We start from the raw sequence: 21,325 nt of genomic DNA on the forward strand, positions 1-21,325 counted from the left end.
TGGACTGCACAAAAAATTAAAAGCAATAGAGAAACATTCAGACCCATTACCACTCAACCAACAATCACAACTCCTGGAGGCTGATCAGAGCCAGGACCAAAGTGCTACCAACCACCCTTGTTTGCATCCAGTGCTGCTCACACTATTCTGTCACAATTCACAAACAACGGGTGGTGCACTATATGAAGAAATGAATGCAACAATTGACTGCCAGTGATATTTGAGCAGACACTCAAGGGACTATTTTTAATCCCATGTAAACATCATCTTCACAAAAATACTTCCAAGAACTGCTTGAGCAGTGCCCTGCTAGCAAGAGGGATACATAATACCATGTGGTTTTCAATGCCATTGGCACAATTACATCAATATGACTCGCCAGTCCACATTCCCATTTTCTCAACCTCTGTACCATGCAACGTGATTAGTAGATGTACATGAGTGGTGGTACCTTCCGTACCATACAACAATGAGGAAGGGAACGCTCACCAGTTGTTTTTGTTGTTCAATACTAAGCTGTCGCGTGGCATGGGTATTTGTTATTACAATTCACATTAGCCAAAGGGCGTCATTGCCATCAACATGGTGTTGTGCATGGCTGCTGACTGGTACGGGTGGTTTTTCCTCAGACTGGTGTACTTATAGTACAGTGCGAACACAGTGTCTTATGGAAATTCCAGTGCTGCAGAACCTTGGAGAGTCCCTTGTGATGGGCATCCACTGTATGCCCACTAACAAATGCTTCGGCATTGCGCACCTTGCTCTTTTTGTGCCTGATTGTCATGCAGATGTCCATTACAATATCCCAGTCACACCACATGCTGTGTCCATCTCTTTTTTCAACAAAACAGCTATTTATAATTCAATTGGTCATGAGAATACTCATATGTTGTAAACTTTTCCAATTTCTTTCCTTGTTATTCCTCCTCATTCTACCCATTTTCATTTACATCTGTTACATTATAGTTTAAAGTCATTTATGCTCAGAACTTCCCTTTCTGGAAATTTTCATACTATTTGTAACTGAAATACCAAAGGCTTGTATACTGAGTGCCAAAGTGTATGTAGTATTTATATACTTACTGTCATACATCATAAAGCTTATCAGTATGTAGTTTGTAAGCAGCAGTGATATCATTTAACCGTACACAAAACTTCAAAGAAGTTTCTTTTGAATGCTTGAGTCCATTTCAAATCTCCCTTATACAACTAGAGATAATATCAGGCATGTAACAACAATAATTTGCACTATAACAGAAAATATACCTTAAAGTTTACTGTGGTTTGAAATAAATTCTCTGTCTTCACTACATACTGGTGAATGCAATACTTTTTCATGAGATACTTAGGATGTTCTGCATCAATTCAATACCTACTTAAAACATTTGTATCCTGCTTGAAAAATGCAAAAGCCTTGTTTTTGTACAAGTCAATGGAAACCACAAAATTGTTGAGTCTAACAATACACACACAATGTACTTACCAGATAAGTCCACTTCTGATTCTGGAATGTATTTTCCTGTTGCTTTCACTCTGTAACTTCGCCCCATCACCATACCTTGCACAATGAGTCTTGCAAATGGCTCCTTGTGTGGTACAAGTTTTATAGAATGCAAGAAATGATTCATAAATCGAGCATAATACAAGTGTAGTGTAGCTGTAATAATACAAAAGTAATGAATAAAACATTCACAGATTATATTCTGAAGGATTTGTCACTAAATAAGAACACAGTGTTACAAATACATGAGATGCCAATGTATACTGCGAATTAATTTAACTACAGCTTAATCACAGCTTATATAATAAACTAAGGGCAGACATGCTCATCAAGATTTTTTTAAACGAGAGAGAGAGAGAGAGAGAGAGAGAGAGAGAGAGAGAGAGAGAGAGAGAGAGAGAGAGGGAGGGAGGGAGGGAGGGAGGGAGGGAGGGAGGGAGGGGGGAGGAGGGAGAGGGAGAGAGAGAGAGAGAGAGAGAGAGAGAGAGAGGGAGAGAGAGAGAGAGAGAGAGGGAGAGAGAGAGAGAGAGAGAGAGAGAGATAGGAGAGGGGTGGGGGGAGAGGAAGTTAGCCATTTCTACAGTTCTGTTTGCACAATCCATCAAAATAGTATGTTTGAAATGTTACACAAACGTACAGGAAGATATGAACATGCACACACTCAAGAAATGCTAATTCTAGACAGTAAAACACTGGTACATACAGAAAAAGTGAAAGACTGTTAGGAATATTTCAATAAGACCCATGACTTAACCATCAGCTTCACAGTGGTATGATGCATTAAGTGCTATACTGTAAACCAGGGCTGGTTACGGCACACCAAACTTCACGCGTGCAACGTGTCAGCTGATGGATTCAAACCACCTCATCTCTCAAATATATGGATTTGCCTCAACTCAGCGCCTCAATGAACAGCGCTACCCGGTCGATGGAGAATGTGGAAGCACTAGTTGTTGGTTGAAGGTTGATATGGGGGAGGGGACCAAACAGGGTCATAGGTCCCATCTGATTAGGGGAGGATGGGAAAGGAAGTTGGTTGTACCCTTTCAAAGAAACTATCCTGGCATTTGCCTAGAACAATTTAGGGAAATCACGGAAAACCTAAATCAGGATGGCTGGATGCAGGTTTGAACTGTCATCCTCTTGAATGCAGGTCAGGTGTGCTAACCACTGTGCCCCTTTGCTCAGTAACACTGGTTGTTGTACAATGTTTTAAAATAATAAAATGCATCACAACAAAAGATGCAATTCTGATAGTCCATATTTCCCCCTTTTTTCTTTTTCTTTAAAAGTAGTTCAGAATCAGAATGTAACCATATGTAAAAATAAATTGCACCTTGAATATAAAATGACGTGTTCCACATAATTACAATCTATCATGTAAAATGATCCACGGATCCATGGAATATGTAACTAACTGAGATTTAATTGTGCATGGAACTCCAGGCTCAGTTATTATAGGGGCATAATTAGATTCTGGATGAAAGGGAGGGGATACAGCACACTGTTGGCTTGGAAAAATTCGAGCAGCCCCGAGAGAACTGCTTTCAGAAATGAATGAACTATAGAATGTGCTTTTGGCACACACCCATTTTGCTTTTTCACTCTCCACAAACCCCTCCCCATCGTTCTGCACTGAAACTGGTTTTCATAATTGAGTACCACCCATGTGACCACATTAGACAATATTTTGCCATCTGGGCTAATGACAGAAGTTCAAGCAAATTTTTTTAAGAAATGCAACCACTGTAATTTGGGCAATAATTCTGTTGACTGATGTGATTTTTGGATGACACAGGTAAATCTAAGTCTATTTTGATGCACTGATTTCCATTTCATGTTATATACAGATATATTTACCACTCTGCTGCCTTGTGAAATACTGAAATATTGCAACCCAAAGTTTTACCAGTCTCCAAATAAGGACTCCAGTGCTAACATTAAACTGCTACAGGCAGGTAATTAGACTATTATAGTAGGGTGTACATATTTTTAGCTGTCCGTAATGCTGGTGGACAAATCAAAATCGTCTTTCTTCTTCTTCTTTCTTTCTTTCTTTCTTTTTACAAACTTATTGATAATTAAAAACTATCATGACAGCACACACCACAAAAACAATGAATGCCAGCACTTATTACATTTAATTCAAGCACAAGTAAGAACTGAACTGTTGTTTGATGGGCTTGTTGATTACCAATGATGCATATTCTGTTTTCATTGCAGGATTGAAAATCAAAATACCTTTCAATTTCAGTACAGAGCAACTAGGTCACATGTAATTTCATTCGGGTTGTAGGGCAGGATGGTCTGGAACCTCCCTCCCTCCCTTCCCGACTATATCCTCGTCTACAGTAATGTCGACATATTGTCTTGGGCTGCTCGATCTCAATCACTAGATATGTCTCCAATCGAGCACATATGGGACATCATCAGAAGATAATTCCATTGTCATTCACAAACAGCATTACCTGTTCCTGTATTGGAACGATGAAGGACAACAGACAAAGGAACTCCATCCCAAAACTGACACCAGGTACCTGTACAACACAATGTTTGCATGCTTGCATTCAACAGTCTGGCAGTTACACTGGTTATTAATGTACCAGCATTTTACATTTTTAATGGGTTATCTCGTGCTTACATTATAACCTGTGATCTCGCAATGTTAATCACTTAAATATGTTGTTACATTCCAGCCTGGATTTTCCATTGTTTGATTTTTACCTGCACAAATTTATTCCTGAAATTTTATTACTCTACATTATTCTTTTTTTGTGTTGTGATGTTTTTTTCTGTCAGTGTATTTTACATAGCATGTTGTGCAAATTATTGTCTGCTGAAACAGCAGAGTTTATTATTAGTGGACTCTGTGTTATGTTAGGAATGCTACAGTACATCAATGCAGTGTATTTACTAGTAAGAAGTGTAGTGTTTAGTGTAATGCTTGAAAGTGAAGACTTATGATGTACTTATTCTCCTGATTTACAGAAAGCTATCATATATTTTGTTGAGGGCACCTGACGATCATTATGGGTGTAATGTGCCTCACATAAATCAGTGGCAGAGCTGGAATGACTTAATTATTCCAAAAGTTATTTTGTAAGACTCGTACAATATTTACATGCCTCAGGTATAGTAAGTCTTATTTTCTTTTTTACTTGTTGATAAATGAACAGGATAAAGTTAAAAAAGATTAAGTATTTAGGTAATATGTGGAATGCTGTCAAGTGTTCATCTGTTTTTGTGCCACAGCAGAAGGTCTAGAGTAAAACAGACTAGGTAGTTATGCAGCATAGCCTAGGCCTAAAGTTAACCAAAAACTGAACTGAAAAAAAGGCCTGGAGTTTATTTTAAAGTTGTAGATTGAAATTTATGATTTTATTTATTTTTATTACTTACCTGAGATTCTATGGCCTTATTACATATTTGTTTATTGGTCAGTTAATGATGAACTATGTCATGAACAAAGTGAGCAGCAACTTTAGTTGTCAATCAGCTATGTTTTGAGCTTTTGATTGGCAGGAAAGAATCTACAGCTAACATTCAACTGAATTTATGTAAGAATAGTATGTCACCACAAGACATAGTCTGTTACAAACAGACAACAAAACCCTAAGAGCATGACACGCCAATGACTTCCATTTTGCTAGTATCTCTGTGAGTTTTTAACTGACAGTTGATACTGATACCAAAAACTCTGTGCTTCTTACACACACTATAGATTCATCATCTATGCTTAATGCAACAGTTGTTTTCCCTCTTTATGCTGGAGAGCATACTGTTTGTTTTCTTTTCTTTCAATGTTGATTTCTTGTACATGTTGGCCAGTCAAACACCCTGTGGGTTTTCTTTTGCTTTCTCTAATAGGAGCTCTAGTGTTTTATCAGCGTCTATGATGTAACTGTCATTAGCGAATAGAATTCTTGCTCCATGTCTTATACTATCTGGAAAATCATTGATATATAGGGTGCATCACCTAAAACGTGCACCAAAAATATTGCGGAACTGGAAAGTGCTATTGATGTGTGGTTTTCACAGAATGGATTGGTTGTCAGTGGGCTCATATTTTTAACCAGTAAAGAGATTGTAACAATATTTAAAAGTGTCCTTTTGTGCAAAAATACACTTTTTAAATGGAACAGTGCCTATTGACATTAACAAACTAAAAATAGAGTAAATGAGAATGTAAGTGGTGTTTGTTGCAGGAGTCTAGAGTGAGTCTTTTATGAGATATTGTATTGTGAAAAGTTTCTGCACCAACACTTGTTTGTGCCATTCAACCAGCATAGTTGCTAGGTATGTTATGTCTTCTTACAGTGTGCTTGCTTGTTCTTTGAGTGCATTGCGATTGCGATTGCTAGTCAGTCAGCATGTGATAGTCTGTGTAGTAGGTCGTGAGTGGACAATGAGATTTACCAGTGCAGAAAAAGTCGATATGCTCATTGTATATGGAGAGTGTAGAAAGAATGCAGCTTGTTCTTTTATGGTGTTTGCAGCAAGATATCCCAACCGACATCAACCATCGTGGCAATTATTTATTACCCCCTACAACAGTTATGTGAAAGTGACAATGTAAGACCTAGACAATGTTCTTGTTGCTGTTGCAGTTGATATACATGTTGGCTCCCGTGCAGTCGCATGAGGAAGTGGCATGAGTCAGGGAAGTCTCCTACATTTCCCCTGTTGACATAGGTTCCATCCCTATCACATCCCTCCATCAAGTGCTTCATGGTAATGGTTATGAGAATTGTGTTAACTTCTGTACATGGGCACTAAGACAGGATGCTCCAGATTTGTCATGTATCTTCTTCACTGATGAAGGTCATCCGAAGACCAGTATCAGTTGCAAAGCGATTTAGAAAAGATTGCTGTATGGGGTGGCAGGTGGCAGTTGACGCTAAATAACAAAAAGTGTGAGGTGATCCACATGAGTTCCAAATAAAATCCATTGGAATTCGATTACTTGATAAATAGTACAATTCTCAAGGCTGTCAATTCAACTAAGTACCTGGGTGTAAAAATTACGAACAACTTCAGTTGGAAAGACCACATAGATAATATTGTGGGGAAGGCGAGCCAAAGGTTGCGTTTCATTGGCAGGACACTTAGAAGATGCAAAAGTCCACTAAAGAGACAGCTTACACTACACTCGTTCGTCCTCTGTTAGAATATTGCTGTGCGGTGTGGGATCCTTACCAGGTGGGATTGACGGAGGACATCGAAAGGGTGCAAAAAAAGGGCAGCTCGTTTTGTATTATCACGTAACAGGGGAGAAAGTGTGGCAGATATGATACGCGAGTTGGGATGGAAGTCATTAAAGCAAAGACGTTTTTCGTCGCGGCGAGATCTATTTACGAAATTTCAGTCACCAATTTTCTCTTCCGAATGCGGAAATATTTTGTTGAGCCCAACCTACATAGGTAGGAATGATCATCAAAATAAAATAAGAGAAATCAGAGCTCAAACAGAAAGGTTTGGGTGCTCGCTTTTCCCGCACACTGTTCGGGAGTGGTATGGTAGGGAGAGAGTATGATTGTGGTTCGATGAACCCTCTGCCAAGCACTTAAATGTGAATTGCAGAGTAATCATGTAGATGAAGCCATTTACCAACCATGGCCAAGTAAACTGCTGAAACATTCGCTATTGTTCTGCTGACAGTCCCTGTTGGCTTCATCATGTAGCCCATCAGTGGCCATGGAGAGGAAACAGGTGGTGTGGGATAGTGAACCATTAGCTCATAGGCCGATTTGTCATAGACAGAACACTGAACATGCACAAATATCGTAGCCTCCTAACAGACTATCTTACATGGATGCCACAAGACATTCCCCTGCAGACTACGATGAACAATATGACGGCTATCCAGCCCAGAGTGTACGAAATACTATAGAATGTCTTCATGAATTGTTTCCAAATCATTGGATTGGACACAGAGTACCTGTACTTTGGCTAGTTTGTTCCCCAGATTTGACATCTGTAGACTTTTCTGCAGGGGAAGTTGGAAGGTGCTGACTGCAAGGACATACCAACTACATCCAATGATATGCAGCGACATATTATTGAAGCCTGCTCAGACATCTCTGTTGAAAAGTTAGCACATGTGCAGCTATCGTTCCACACCAAGCTGGAAACTTGTATTGCTGCTGCCGGTAGTCATTTGAACACAATCTATGATGGTCGATTGTCTTGTTACTGGTCCGAATCCACATAACTGGTGTGTCCACTTGTGTTGTTCTTTGGTGCGTAGAGCCACAGGTATTGCACAAGTGTTTGTGTGGGAACATTTCAAAATATGATATCTTGTAAATGACTCGCACTAGAATCCTGCAACCAACACCACTGTCATTCTAATTTATGATACTTTTAGTTTGTTAATGCAAACTGCCATTGTTCCTTGTAAAAAAGTGCAAGTTTAACAAATAATACACTTTCTAAGTATTATCAGAATCTGTTGATTGGATAGCAATATGAGCCCCTAGCTACCATTCCATTTGGTGAAAACCGCACATCAATAGCACTTTCCATTCCCACAATACTTGCAGTGCACATTTTATACTAAGAACAGAACTGGACCCACTAAACTACCGCAAGGAGCAGCTATGTTTGTGTGTTTATTGTGGGATAGTTGTGTCACTAAAAATTTATCACCAGCAAATGTGTGAACTCTCTCTACCTTTTGCATCTTGTTTTCCAGGTAAAACTGGAACCACTTATTCACTATTCCTCTTACACCTAGTGTTTGTAGCTCGTTTTGCATTATTTTATGGTCAACAGTGTCAAAAGTCTTGACATGACCAAGAATATGCCTGGAACACATTCATCCTTGTCAACAGCTTCAAGTACACTTCTGTAACCTCCGTAATGGCTGATATTGTACAAGGCGTAAATGATAGTACACATATTAGGTTATTTTTTAATGATCTCCACACCAGTTAGGCACTTCTGCTTCATAGGATGAACTTGAATATAACCTCCTGGTAAAAATCTTTTCTTTGCTTGTTCAGCCATGTTGCTGCAAAGTGTTTCACCTCCTTGTTTGAAGCAAATCGTCGGCCTCCTAGGTGCTCCTTCAAGTGAGGAAAATGGTCAAAGTTACTTGGAGGAAGATTGAGGCTGTAGGGAGGGTGGTCGATGATATCCCAGTGAAACAGTGTGGTAGTGACCTTGGATGTACAGGGTCTCATGGTGCATGAACGAAGATGATGTTCTTGGTGAGAAGTCCTAGCTACTTGTATTTCTTCCCGATTGCTCTTTGCAATCGTGTCAAGGTCTCGGAGTACCAGTTAGCAGTCACTGTCTTCATCTTTCCAAAAATCCCAAGAGTATGACACTCGCACTGTCCTCAAACACTGTGGCCATCACCTCCCTGCAAATGGCATTGTCTTAAACTTTTGTCTTTGGAGAGAAGGGGTGTTTCCACTCCACCACAACTGCTTGCTGCAGGGGATGGAGTGGTGGATCCACATTTTGTTACCTGTGACAATCTGCTGAAGAAAACTTTTCCCTTCCAAAGAGAGCCATTGCAAAAGTGGCCAATTTGCTCCCATGAGCTTCTCCTGGTGTTAGTTGGTTAGAGTTCATGGAACCCATTGGGAACAAACTTTCCCATACTGCAGAGTATTGTGAACAATGTGACGAATGCTTCTGAATGACACTCCTAATTCTACTGTCATATGCTGTAGCACTATCCTGCTGTTGTCCCGAATCAGCACTTCCAAGCAAGCTGTAGATCTGTTGACACAGAGCTGGGTCAGCCATTGCGATCCTTATCTGTGAGATTTTCTCTACTGACTGCAAACTTTCGACACCATTCTGCAACATGCTGATGAGATATTACCATTACTCTGTAAGCCTCTACTAGCTGCCAATGAATTTCAACTACGATTACTTGTTTTACCCATATAAATCAAATAACTGAGTGGATTTCTTCCAAACAATTTGACATTTCTGTTTACTTACAACTAGCACGTAGAAGGCGTGTGGCTGAAACAACTATGCACAGTTGCCAACCACATGTATCAAGATTACAGCAGATTACTAATTCCTCTATAACAGACTAAACTCCAGGAACATCAGCCTTGTAACTTCAGTTTCTGATCACCCCTCATACTTGTACAAATGCATACTGCACGTATGTTTGCACATTTTTAGCATTTGGGGAATAAATCAGTACTTCAAAGATTTCATCAATATAAATGCATGAACTTAGACATTTAGAACGCATAATATATAATTTTTTTTAACCCAGTGCATGTATTGCAACAAGTTGCATAACAGCATCTTTTACATTAGAATTATGCTGAAAATGCAGAACACAAGTAATCTCACTAATTCTGTTAGCCTGTCAACTTCATAATGAGCTCAAGTGCCCCAGTTTGGCTTGGTAGATGTATGCAGAAGTCAATATACTTAATGCCAACAAATATAAATAAAAAAAGAATTCTATTGTTGATGAGTCACGCTGTCCCCTAATATGTTGAAGGCCAGGAACGAAAGTAAAGTATTTATCCTACCCTAATGCATGTTATATGTTTCACCCATGTGCTACATCATGTAGCTGAAACAGTATGTCTAAATTGACAACATGAATACACTGATGTCACACACAAGATAAATATACACACAAAATACAAAGGTTTGATAATTCTGACAACTAACAAAGTCATCTCTGTTGCCGCAATTAGAGGTTTACTGTCAGATTTAGTTCTGCCACCATAGCCTATGTTAACCAGATGGGGATTGGGATGGGGTGGTGGGCAGAGTAGCTGGATAAATGATGCCATTTTTTACTATGATAATTTCGATGAAGTTAAGTCAGTAAGAAACTATAAATTCCTTCAAATTTATTATAGTTAAAACCTGTTTGCTTCACTCTATTGAAAAGCCTTATGATACTGCACCCAATACTTTTTTGGGTCATAGATACTTCCGAAGCCATGAATGCAGCTTGTAGAAGTGGCACTGAAGTAAACACATTTTAAGAAAAAGCAGATTTACATCAAATCACATTTTGTGCATTTGCCTGCGGAAATAACAAAGCTGAAGCTACAGCTAACAGGAGGAATCTTTGACGATTACTGAAGAGGTTGAAAAAATCTTTGCAGTCTTACGATGGAGAAATGGTTGTTGCAGCAAGAGTTACCACATCAAATTGTGATTTTGCATTTACGAAGTTACCGAAAAGTATTTTGTGACAAAAATATAAAAGGTTTTCAACTTTGTCTGACTTTATCAAAATGTCTTAACTTAAGTAAACACCTAGCACTCCTTACGACATCAAAAGGTAATTCCCTATCCAACCACATTTTCTATGTATAAAATCACTATCAAGAACCAAGTCCCATATACTGTTCCTGCACCGCTGCTTCACTCATGGAATTTCCCCATACAGTCTTACCGTCAAGTTACTCATCTCCGACTGCAAACCCCTCCTTCCGCGATGATCTCCTTTTGGTCACATTCTGCCAGTCCTTAACCCTCACCAACATAGTAACCCTCACCGACATGTAAATCAGACTCAAACCTCCTTGCAATACCTCCTCTCCAGCCATAAAATTCTCCTGCTCTGCACCTCGAAAAACTCTCCAACCTGTTCACCTTCTACTGCCACCTTGGACTATCACTATGCACCACCTCTACAACAGTCTCTAAACCTCACCTACATCCCCTCATAACTGACAAACCCTGCCTCACAGTCCTACTACATCTACTTCATCCTCACAAACTCCCACCACAAGAGAGAATACAGAACCTATGTAGATTCGAAATGTAGTCATGAAGTTCCCTCCAAAGGCCTTAGTCCTACAGAAGTATCAGTCCTTTCCAACAACATTACCTTTTGCCCCACTCTCGAATTCAATCATGCTTGACTTTTTAAGGATGTTCTCTCCTCCGCCTAGTCCCTACAATGGAAACACTTTTTGCCACCAACCCTACTGATCAGACTCAACCAAATACCAATGTCGAACTCTGCCTGCCTTAGTTCATTCTTCCATCCAACTGTGATCCATCCCCACATCCTGATAATTTTCTAGAATTTCTTAACCTCGAAACTTGCCTCACCATCATTCCCCAAATCCCTTAACTCGCAACCAAACCTTACTTCTGCAGAGAACTGCAATCCAGCACCTAAAATCTGATCCCAACCTCATAATCCTACCTGCTCAAAAAGGCTCCACCACTGTTGTTTTGAACCACAAGGATTACCTGGCAGAAAGACTGCCAGCTGTCTGATTCACCCACCTACAAAACCTGGCATTGTCCCCATTCCAGAAATCCAGTACGGTCTCCTGTCTCTCCTCAAATCTTTAGGCCCATCTCAGAACCTCTCCCCAGAGTCCATATCTCTCCTCACCCCTAGCACTCCCTGCACTCCTACCTTCTATATGCTTCCTAAATTCCATAAACCCAACTACCCAGGACGTTCCATTGAGGCCGGTTACTGTGCCCCCACAGAGAGAATCTCCACTCTCACAGACCAACACCTTCAGCCTATTACCCACAAGCTATCCTCCTATATAACAGATATCAACCATTTCCTCTACTGACTCTCCACACTTTCTGTTCCTTTACCACACAATGAGCTGCTTGTCACTACTGATGCCACCTTCCTTTACACTGATATCTCTAATGCCCATGGCCTTGCCAATTTTCACAACACATGGCACGTTCCAGACCTACAACCTCATTCCTAGTCACATGATCAACTATATCCTCACCCAAAATTGCTTCTCCTTTGAAGGCATCACATACAAACAAATCTGGGGTATGGCATGAGCACCCGCATGGCACCATCCTCTGCCAACCTATTCATGGGCCATCTTGAATAATCCTTCATAACCACCCAGACTCCCAAATCCCTCAACTGGTTCAGATTCACTGATAACATTTTTATGATATGGATCAAGGGCGAGGACACCCTGTCCACATTCCTCCAAAACCTTAACACTTTTTCCCCCATTTGCTTCACTTGGTCCTCCTCAACCCAACAAGCCACTTTCCTCAATGTTGACCTCCACCTTAAAGATTGCTACATCAGCATCTCCATCCATATCAAACCTCCAGCAATACCTTTACTCTGACAGCTGGCATCTATTCCATACCAAGCAGATCCTCCCATACAGCACAGTCAACAGTGGCCGTTGCATCTGTTTTGACAAGCAGTCCCTCTCAAAATGCACCAAGTTTCTAATTGAGGCCTTCACAGACCATAATTACCCTCCCAGCATTGCAACGAAACAGATCTTCTGTGCCTCATCTCTCCAGTCATCTGCTACCTCCCAAAGTCCCACCATCTGGCCACAGATGACTCAGTACCACCTAATGACTCAGGACTGGAGCAGCTGAACCACATTCTGCTAGGGTTTCGACTACCTCTCATTGTGCCCTGAAATGAGGAATGACCTACCCACTCTCCTTCACACCCCTCCCACAGTGGTATTCCACTGCTCACTGTACCTACACAATATCATTGTCCATCCCTACTCAACCCCTGCCCTTGCCTCACAGCTCATGTCCCTGTAATAGACTTCGATGCGAGACCTGTCCCATACATCCTCTCACCACCATCTACACTATGCCATCAAAAGTATCTGGACACCTGGCTGAAAATGACTTACAGGTCTGCGACACCATCCATTGGTAATGCTGGAATTCAATACGGTGTTGGTCCACCCTTAGCCTTGATGACAGCTTCCACTCTCACAGGCATACATTCAATCAGGTGCTGGAAGGTTTCTTGGGGAATGTTAGTCCATTCTTCACAGAGTGCTGCACTGAGGAGAGGTATCGATGTCTTTTGGTGAGTCCTGGCACGAAGTTGGCGTTCCAAAACATCCTAAAGGTGTTCTATAGGATTCAGGTCAGGACTCTGTGCAGGCCAGTCCATTACAGGGATGTTACTGTCATGTAACGACTCCACCACAGGCTGTGCATTATGAACAGGTGCTCAATCGTGTTGAAAGATGCAGTCACCATTCCCGAATTGCTCGTCAACAGTGGGAAGCAAGAAGGTACTTAAAACATCAAGGTAGGCCTGTCCTGTGATTGTGCCATGCAAAACGACAAGGGATGCAAGCCCCCTCCATGAAAAACACGACCACACCATAACACTACTGCCTTCAAATTTTACTACTGGCACTACACATGCTGGCAGATGAAGTTCACTGGGCATTCGCCATATCCACACCCTGCCATCGAATAGCCACATTGTGTACCGTGATTTGTCACTCCATACAACATTTTTCCACTGTTCAATCATCCAATGTTTACGCTCCTTACACCAAGCGATTTGTCGTTTGGCATTTACTGGAGTGATATGTGGCTTATGAGCGACCGCTCAACTATGAAATCCAAGTTCTCTCACCTCCTGCCAAACTGTCTTAATACTTGCAGTGGATCCTGATGCAGTTTGGAATTCCTGTGTGATGGTCTGGATAGGTATCTGCCTATTACACATTACGACCTCCAAATGCCGGCGGTCTCTGTCAGTCAACAGCCTTATGCTTTTGTGCTGTACATGTCCCTTCATGTTTCCACTTCACTATCACATCAGAAACAGTGGACCTAGGGATGTTTAGGAGTGTGGAAATCTCATGTACAGACGTATGACACAAGTGACACCCAATCACCTGACTACGTTCGAAGTCCTTGAGTTCTGTGGGGCGTTCCATTCTACTCTCTCATGATGTCTAATGACTACTGAGGTCGCTGATACAGAGTACCTGGCAGTAGGTGGCAGCACAATGCACCTAATATTAAAAGCATATGTTTTTGGGGGTGTTCAGATACTTTTGATCACATAATGTACTCCAGTCTGGTCACAAGCATCGCCTATCCCATCAAGGGCAGAGCTACCAGTGAAACAAGTCATGTGATCTAAAAGTTAAGCTGTAGTCTCTGTGCTGTGTTCTACATGGAAATGACAACCAACAAGCAGCCTGTCCACATGAATGGCCTCCAACAAACTGCGGCCAAGAAACAGCTTGACCAAACAACTGCTGAGCACGAATGCTCAACACAATGTTCTTCATTTCAATGGCTGCTTCAGGGCCTTTGCCATCTGGATCCTTCCTACCAACGCCATATTTTCTGAGTTGTGCAGGAACTCTCCCTGCAACATAGCCTAAGTTCCCATAACCCTCCAGGCCTCAACCTTTGTTAGTCACTGTCCTTCACTCACCTCTCCCCTTCCCTGTTTGTACTTCAGCACCACATGCCTTGATGATGATGATTTGAGGTGAGAGGTGCTCGACATCATGGTCATCAGCTCCCTGACAAAAAGTCAGCATGCTAATCTCATGGGTGGGAGTGAAGGCTGTCCTCACATGTAGAGCAGCATATAATGTATTTAAGTCTGCCTCCCTTCCCCACCAATTGAGGGGTGAGGCCTGACAGTCCACAAAATTTCACCACCCTTGTAACACTGGAATCAGTATCTGTGAGAATGGTGGGCAGATCTCCATTGAGACTGAGGGCTCCCCTAACATCAGTATATAGGACACAAGCTGCCACAGTATGATGAACCGAAAGTGGCATGCCATGAACTTCACAGAGTGGTAGATCCTCCCACCTGAGAAGAAAGCCACGTGTTAAAGGGCTATGTCCGCTATACAGTCTGGTAAGCAGATCAGCACCTTACCACAATGTTGGAGCTGCTGTAAGGAGCTATGGATGAGCTGAAGTAGCTGATCAACAGGATACATTTAGTGAAGTGATTGTAGTGCACTAAGCGAGTCTGAACAGACAAGAAACCTTGTATGGTGATGTCTATGAACCCTCTCCAGTGTCATCAGAATGCCATATAACTCCGCATAGTAATTTGTAAATTGTTCCAGAAGATACACTTTACAAACCCAATCAGGGAAAGAGCAGAAAAACCGAGGCCATTCTCTTTCTGGGATACAGCTGTATAAACAACAATGAAACTGTGGTACATACTGAGAATGGACGAAAACAAAGTTGTAAAAACATAACCTGGAGTACTGTGTCAAGCTTAAAACCACTTTGGGCCTCTGAAGACATCAAGGCAGCAATGTGTTCCATCCCTGGCAGGTATTTTGATGCCTGATAGATTCAGATCCTTCAGACAGGCTGTAGCACCTATCCCAAATGGCTTGGTCACATGGGGCCAATTCCTGAACAGCCGTTCAAAGGCGGGTTGGATCACTAAACAAAATGTCAAATGATTGAGGTGATGCTGAAATTTTCAGTGCCTGTCAAGCCAAAAGGATACGTCGCTGAATCCAGACAGATGGTTCACCAGCCTCTGCACACAGACTTGGGACTGGGCTGCTCCAAAAGGCTCCAGTCAACATCTGAATGCCTTCATGGTGGGCAGCATCTAACTTCTTGAGGTAAGAAGAACAGGCTGATCCACAGACCATGCTGCCATAATCTAAACATGATTGAACAAATGCCCTCCAAAACTGCAGGAGGTGGCACCTGTCAGTTCCCCATATTTTTCCGCTAAGGCAGTTCAAAAATATTTATGACCGGAAGCCCTTTCTTTGTAGGTCTTTCAGGTGTGGAGCCAACTTAATTTTGAGTCAAATATAAACCTAAAAAGTGCACAGTTTCTTGAAAACATAAAATATTGTCCCGCACTGTGAGCTCTGGTTGGTTAAAACTTCAACAAACATGGGTAAAATTGACACATGTAGTCTCAGGCGAGAACCGAGAATCAGTTGTCCTGGCCCACATTTTCAGCCTATTAATGATCAGCTGTAGCTGCCTCATTGTCATTATAAGATCAGAGGAGGAGTAGAGCATTTGACAGGGCATCTGACTGTGGAGGAAATGCCATTGATAGCGATGACAAACAATGTGACACTGAGGACACTGCGTTGAACATAGCAGTGAGACAAGGCATTGCCAATGCGATACTGGAAATGACAGTCCTCGAGAAAGAATTGGATAAGAATGGCAGGCGTCCATGTAGTCCCCATTCATGAAGTTGGTGAAGGATCTTGTACCTCCAAGCAGTGTCATATGCACAAACCAAATGGTTCCGGTGTAAGAAGGACTCCTGTATTGCTGTCTCCAGTAGAATTAAGTTGTCAAGAGTGGAATGTTAGCACCTGAAACTGCACTGGGAGTGGCTCAGGTTATCTCGGGATTTGAGCAGCCAGATGAGGTGGGGGTTGACCATGCCTTCAAGAGTCTTCCCGATACAACCGGTATGGGCTACACTCTGGTAACTGTTAGGGGCACTACAGTCCTTGCCTGGTTTCCAGAATGGAATTTATATTGCCTCTGCCCAAGTTGTGAGGCAGTGTCCATCAAACCAGATCTGACTGAAACAAGAGAGGAGCTGTCCTTTGAACTCAGGGCACAGATGACAAACCATGTCATAATGGATCTCATCAGGTCCTGGAGCAGTGTGTCTGGCTGCAGACAAGGCTGATTTCAGTTCCCACTTGGAGAACAGAAGGTTGTAGACTTCCCTATTATGCGAGAAGAAACTGAGCTTCCCCATCTCTGCAGTCCTATGGAACACTTGAGAAGCAGCACAGTGGAAGTGGACCAACTAATGGAAGTCATGAATTCCCTCCAGGAAGCCCTCTTCTGTTCTTTTATTACTCTTCTCACTTGTGCTCTCGCAGATATGAAGGAATGACAGTTTTCTGTAGTTGGACAGTGTGTGAAGTTTGGCAGATCTGTTCATCTGGCCCTGATTGTCAATCAACATTCATCATTCCACCAAGGTACAGGCCATCATCTGAGTTGGTTCAGATCCGGGGACGAATCTGCGACAGCCTGTTGGATCCACACCGGGAAGTGTCACTAGAATGTAAATCTGGAGCCACTTACCAATGAACTGAGTCTGCAATAGCTGGGGAACAAAAATAAAGGTCAGTGGCTGAAATGGTAAGAGGGGCAGGAGAGGAGTGGCATCTGTCATCAATGAAAACAACCACTCCACCTTTAGCCCTGTCTCCAATAGTATCATCCTTTCCGTACGGGTGGTAAACCTGTAATGTAGGTGTGTCGATGACTTCAAGATGCGTTTCTTGTAAGCAGATGCAAAACAGTTTCTCCTGGACCAGGAGATGTAATTCTTCCAAATGTGAGTGATATCCATTTAAATTCCACTGCAATACAAAAGTCTCCACAGAAACCATTGTTTAGCAATTGTTCTTTTATTTCTCCCTCGAGGGTGGTGATTGACCGGGGAGGTCGGGGGGGAATGTTAGCCAGTTCCCAGCTCTCCGGTTCCTCCGACTGGAAGTCCATATCCTCCGAGCCGATCTGAAGGCTTAACTACCACTTTCTTGAACTTTGAATTACTTTTCACAGGATGTTTTTCTTTACTGATGGGAGGAGGTGGTTGCCTGGGTTGTGGGGATGGCTTAGTTGGCTTCTGATGGTGGGTAGTGATATGTGGCTTAGGTGATAAGCCCATTGCTGATGGCTTCTGAATGACTTCAGTTTGAAGTGGAGCACTTCCCCCATGGGTACACCAACAAGTGCATGTGCTCATACTTTAATCTGTGGTCTGAGTTTGTGTGGAGGCATCACACTTGACGATTGGCGTCCTAACGACTGATGCAAAAGAAGTAGCGAAAACCAGAGGTTGCACAGCTTTGAAAGCTTTTTTACCTTCACCATAGGCTATGCGTCTCTTGACTTCCAACTCCTGAATTTTCCTTCCTTCGTTGTAAACCTCACACTTTCTGCTCCAGATTGGGTGATCCCCAGACCAGTTTACACATTTTGGAGGAAGTGTACAAGAGTTTTTGGCTGATTCATGAGCTGAGTCTCCACAACTGTCACATTTAGCCCTCCCATTACTTCCCATAGGGGGTGGAATGGCCAAAACTTTAACATCTGTAGCATTGTATTTGGTTAGGAGCAAACAGGTGAATTTTAAGACGGACATAGCCGGGAAGGATATGTTCAGGGAATTCCGGAGTACTAAACGTTAGAATAAATTTTGCTGATTTTTCCAATTTTCCATTGACTCTCCTCATACAAAACTTACTGGCAGATTAAAACTGTGTGCCGGACCGAGACTTGAACTTGGGACCTTTGCCTTTCGCGGGTAAGTGGTCTAGAGTACTTGCACATCAAAGGCAAAGGTCCCGAGTTCGAGTCTCGGTCCGCCGCACCGTTTTAATCTGGCAGGAAGTTTCATATCAGCGCACACTCCGCTGCAGAGTGAAAATCTCATTCTCCTCATACAGTTCTGCACTTCCATGATGCCCATATTTTTCCACTCTTCACATAACTCCAGGGGGTCCACCTCCACTATATCGGAGCAGGTAACCACGCCTTTACTAAAGTTAAGGGTGGTATTCAACTTAGCCTCAACTGGGTAGTCCCTCAGGCATTACATCACAGGAACTTAGATACTTGGGTTGAACTAGCAGTTTCAACTAGAAGTATTCCATTACAAAGTCAATTGACACTTTTTAGAAACCCAGCAGTACATTCGGATGCCTTGTGAATATATACAGGGCATTCAAACATAAATGATCTGGAGGCATAATTACAGAAACCAGTATCTGTATGTTATAAGTATTGACCCTAGCTGTTGAGATACTTGTCCCACTGTGACACAAGGCGGTGTATGGCTGTCTCATAAAATTCCCAGAGCTGCAACATTAACCAGTTCCACACGTACAGCTGGACATCATCGTACAAGGTGAATCATTTGCCCCTACGCTGACATTCTTCTTTGACCAAGATGGCCCTCTTCTGATTCACTTCCTGCAGCATGGGACAACAGTGAATGGCCAGTGTTACTCGCAAACCTTGACCACCCTTCGCCAAGCGATCAAATCAAAACAACCATGCAATCTCACCCATGGGGTCATTCTGCTCCAAAGCCTCATACGGCCAACACAGTCGTGGCACTCCTGCAGAAATTCAAATGGGAGTTTCTCGGCCATCCTCCGTACAGTCCAGACTTCTCTCCCTGTGATTATGCCATTTTTGGTTGTCTTAAAAAGGCTCTGAGGGGCAAACGATTCACCTTGGGCAATGACATCCAGCTGTACATGCTGAACTGGTAAATACCGTAGCCCCAGGAATTTTATGAGACAGTCTTTCACTGCCTTGTGTCACAGTGAGACAAGGCTCTCAAGGGTTCCCCCCCCCCCCCCCCAACCCCCCTTTTCTTTGATTACAATGAAAGTGTTATGGCACACTGATGCCCTGTTACTATGATTCTGATACATCTTTTCGGGAGGATTGACCAACCGAGCTCTCTTCGATGAGTGGGTGTAGGTACTACCTGACGGTACACTTGTCCTGTCAGGAGTAGTAGTTTGATGAGGCTGTTTTATAGGGATCCCTTGAGATGCTGAGGAAACAACCGTCGACCTGGGCAGAGCCCTGCATGCCTCAGCAAGCCTTATACAACTGGGGGGAGGCAGGTGCCCCATTGGTTAGAGACAGTTTTACCTCAACAGCCATTCACCTTATCAGCACATAGCATACCTTGAGGTTGAGATTTTTTTTTTTTAATAGATGTGTGTACCTTCCTTGCAATCCAGGTGGTGAAGCCAAGAGTCGTGTTCTCCAAAACACACAACATCCCACCGCTGCACTGCATGGATGGTGGTCCTGAAGCATGTCCAGAGCTTATGGTGACGCAGGGCTGGCGGTGCTTACCAGTATCCAGCTCAGGAACCCCAAGGTCGCCAAGCCCCTACTCAGCAAATGAACACTGAGCCCCTGAGGGGACTACACAGCCTTCTATCCCACCAATGAACCCACAGTCTTTTTCCTTATCTCCTTTACCACATCTCTTCCCACTCCGTGTAATCTCCCAGCTGCACCTAGCTGCCCTACCCTCTCCCCACCCCATCTTTCTATGCTCCCACAAGCAGCCCCTACATTACTATCCCACCCCCTCTCCGATCCAGCTTCCTCTTTACACCAACCACCCAGAATGATTCTCCCATCATACTTTGTTGCTTATAGTCTGGTCTTAGCAGCCAGAGAAAGTGATCATGTGTGTACAAGTTGTGTGTGTGTGCGCGCGTGTATTTGTTTTGTTGTGCCGTTCTGCGACTCAACATCTCCACTCTACATGGTGAGTAACAATCTACCCTTTTCATAATATCATAAAAATCTTTTATCTGATAAGCAACTAAGTGAAGAAGATTATGAGAATATGGTGGTTGTGTACTGTTTTTGGAGAAAATAGGATAACTACAGAACTGAATTTTGATTCCACACATTTCTATTGTTTTGCTGTCTTACTGTGCATGTTTAATTATATGATAATGCATGAATGCAAGCATGCTTTGCAATACGATACTGACAGGGCATGAAAATCTGGCTCTGCTGATTAGTCTATCCTTCTTGATAGATTCAATTATTTTTTAGAATAAAGACAGTAGTGAAATTAGCTTTTAGTTTTCAGTACCTTCTGTGTTACCTTTCTTTAGTAAGAGCACAACTTAGGCATGCTTTATGTACTTTAGAAAAGTACCTGAACTAAAGGACTCATTTATTGGGTTTGTTAATGGGTCTTGTATGCTTCCTACGCATCCCTTCAGAACTGAGATTGGAATCTTGTCTATGCCTGCTGGCTTCCTACATGGACAGATTAAGCACCATGGTCGACTGTCCAGGAAATCTACTTGCACTCTTTATACATGATATCTTCAATGCCATGGATAGATGAAGTGGTTGCTGAAGGAAACACAAGACTATGGGCTATGTAACAAAGTTTGTGACGGAATCAGAAATTTCCTGACAGGAAGCACACAGCATATTATGCTGGATAGGGTGCCATGTGCAGACACTGCAGTAATAACTGGTGTGCACAAGGGGAATATGAAGATCACTGTTGTTGCTGCTATACATTAAAGA

The 21,325-nt window shown here is 42.4% G+C and overlaps 1 protein-coding gene across 2 annotated transcripts in view; it reads right to left on the bottom strand.

Annotated features, from left to right (window-relative positions):
- LOC124616787 (probable leucine--tRNA ligase, mitochondrial) overlaps positions 1–21,325 on the bottom strand; it is a 130,974-nt gene that overhangs the window by 52,733 nt on the left and 56,916 nt on the right. For both annotated transcript variants that reach the window (XM_047145202.1, XM_047145203.1), the window contains exon 7: positions 1,484–1,657. In XM_047145202.1, the coding sequence (XP_047001158.1) occupies positions 1,484–1,657 (174 nt within the window). The remainder of the gene's footprint in view (positions 1–1,483; positions 1,658–21,325) is intronic.

This window comes from Schistocerca americana, chromosome 5, assembly GCF_021461395.2.
Source record: "Schistocerca americana isolate TAMUIC-IGC-003095 chromosome 5, iqSchAmer2.1, whole genome shotgun sequence".
Lineage (NCBI taxonomy): Eukaryota > Metazoa > Arthropoda > Insecta > Orthoptera > Acrididae > Schistocerca > Schistocerca americana.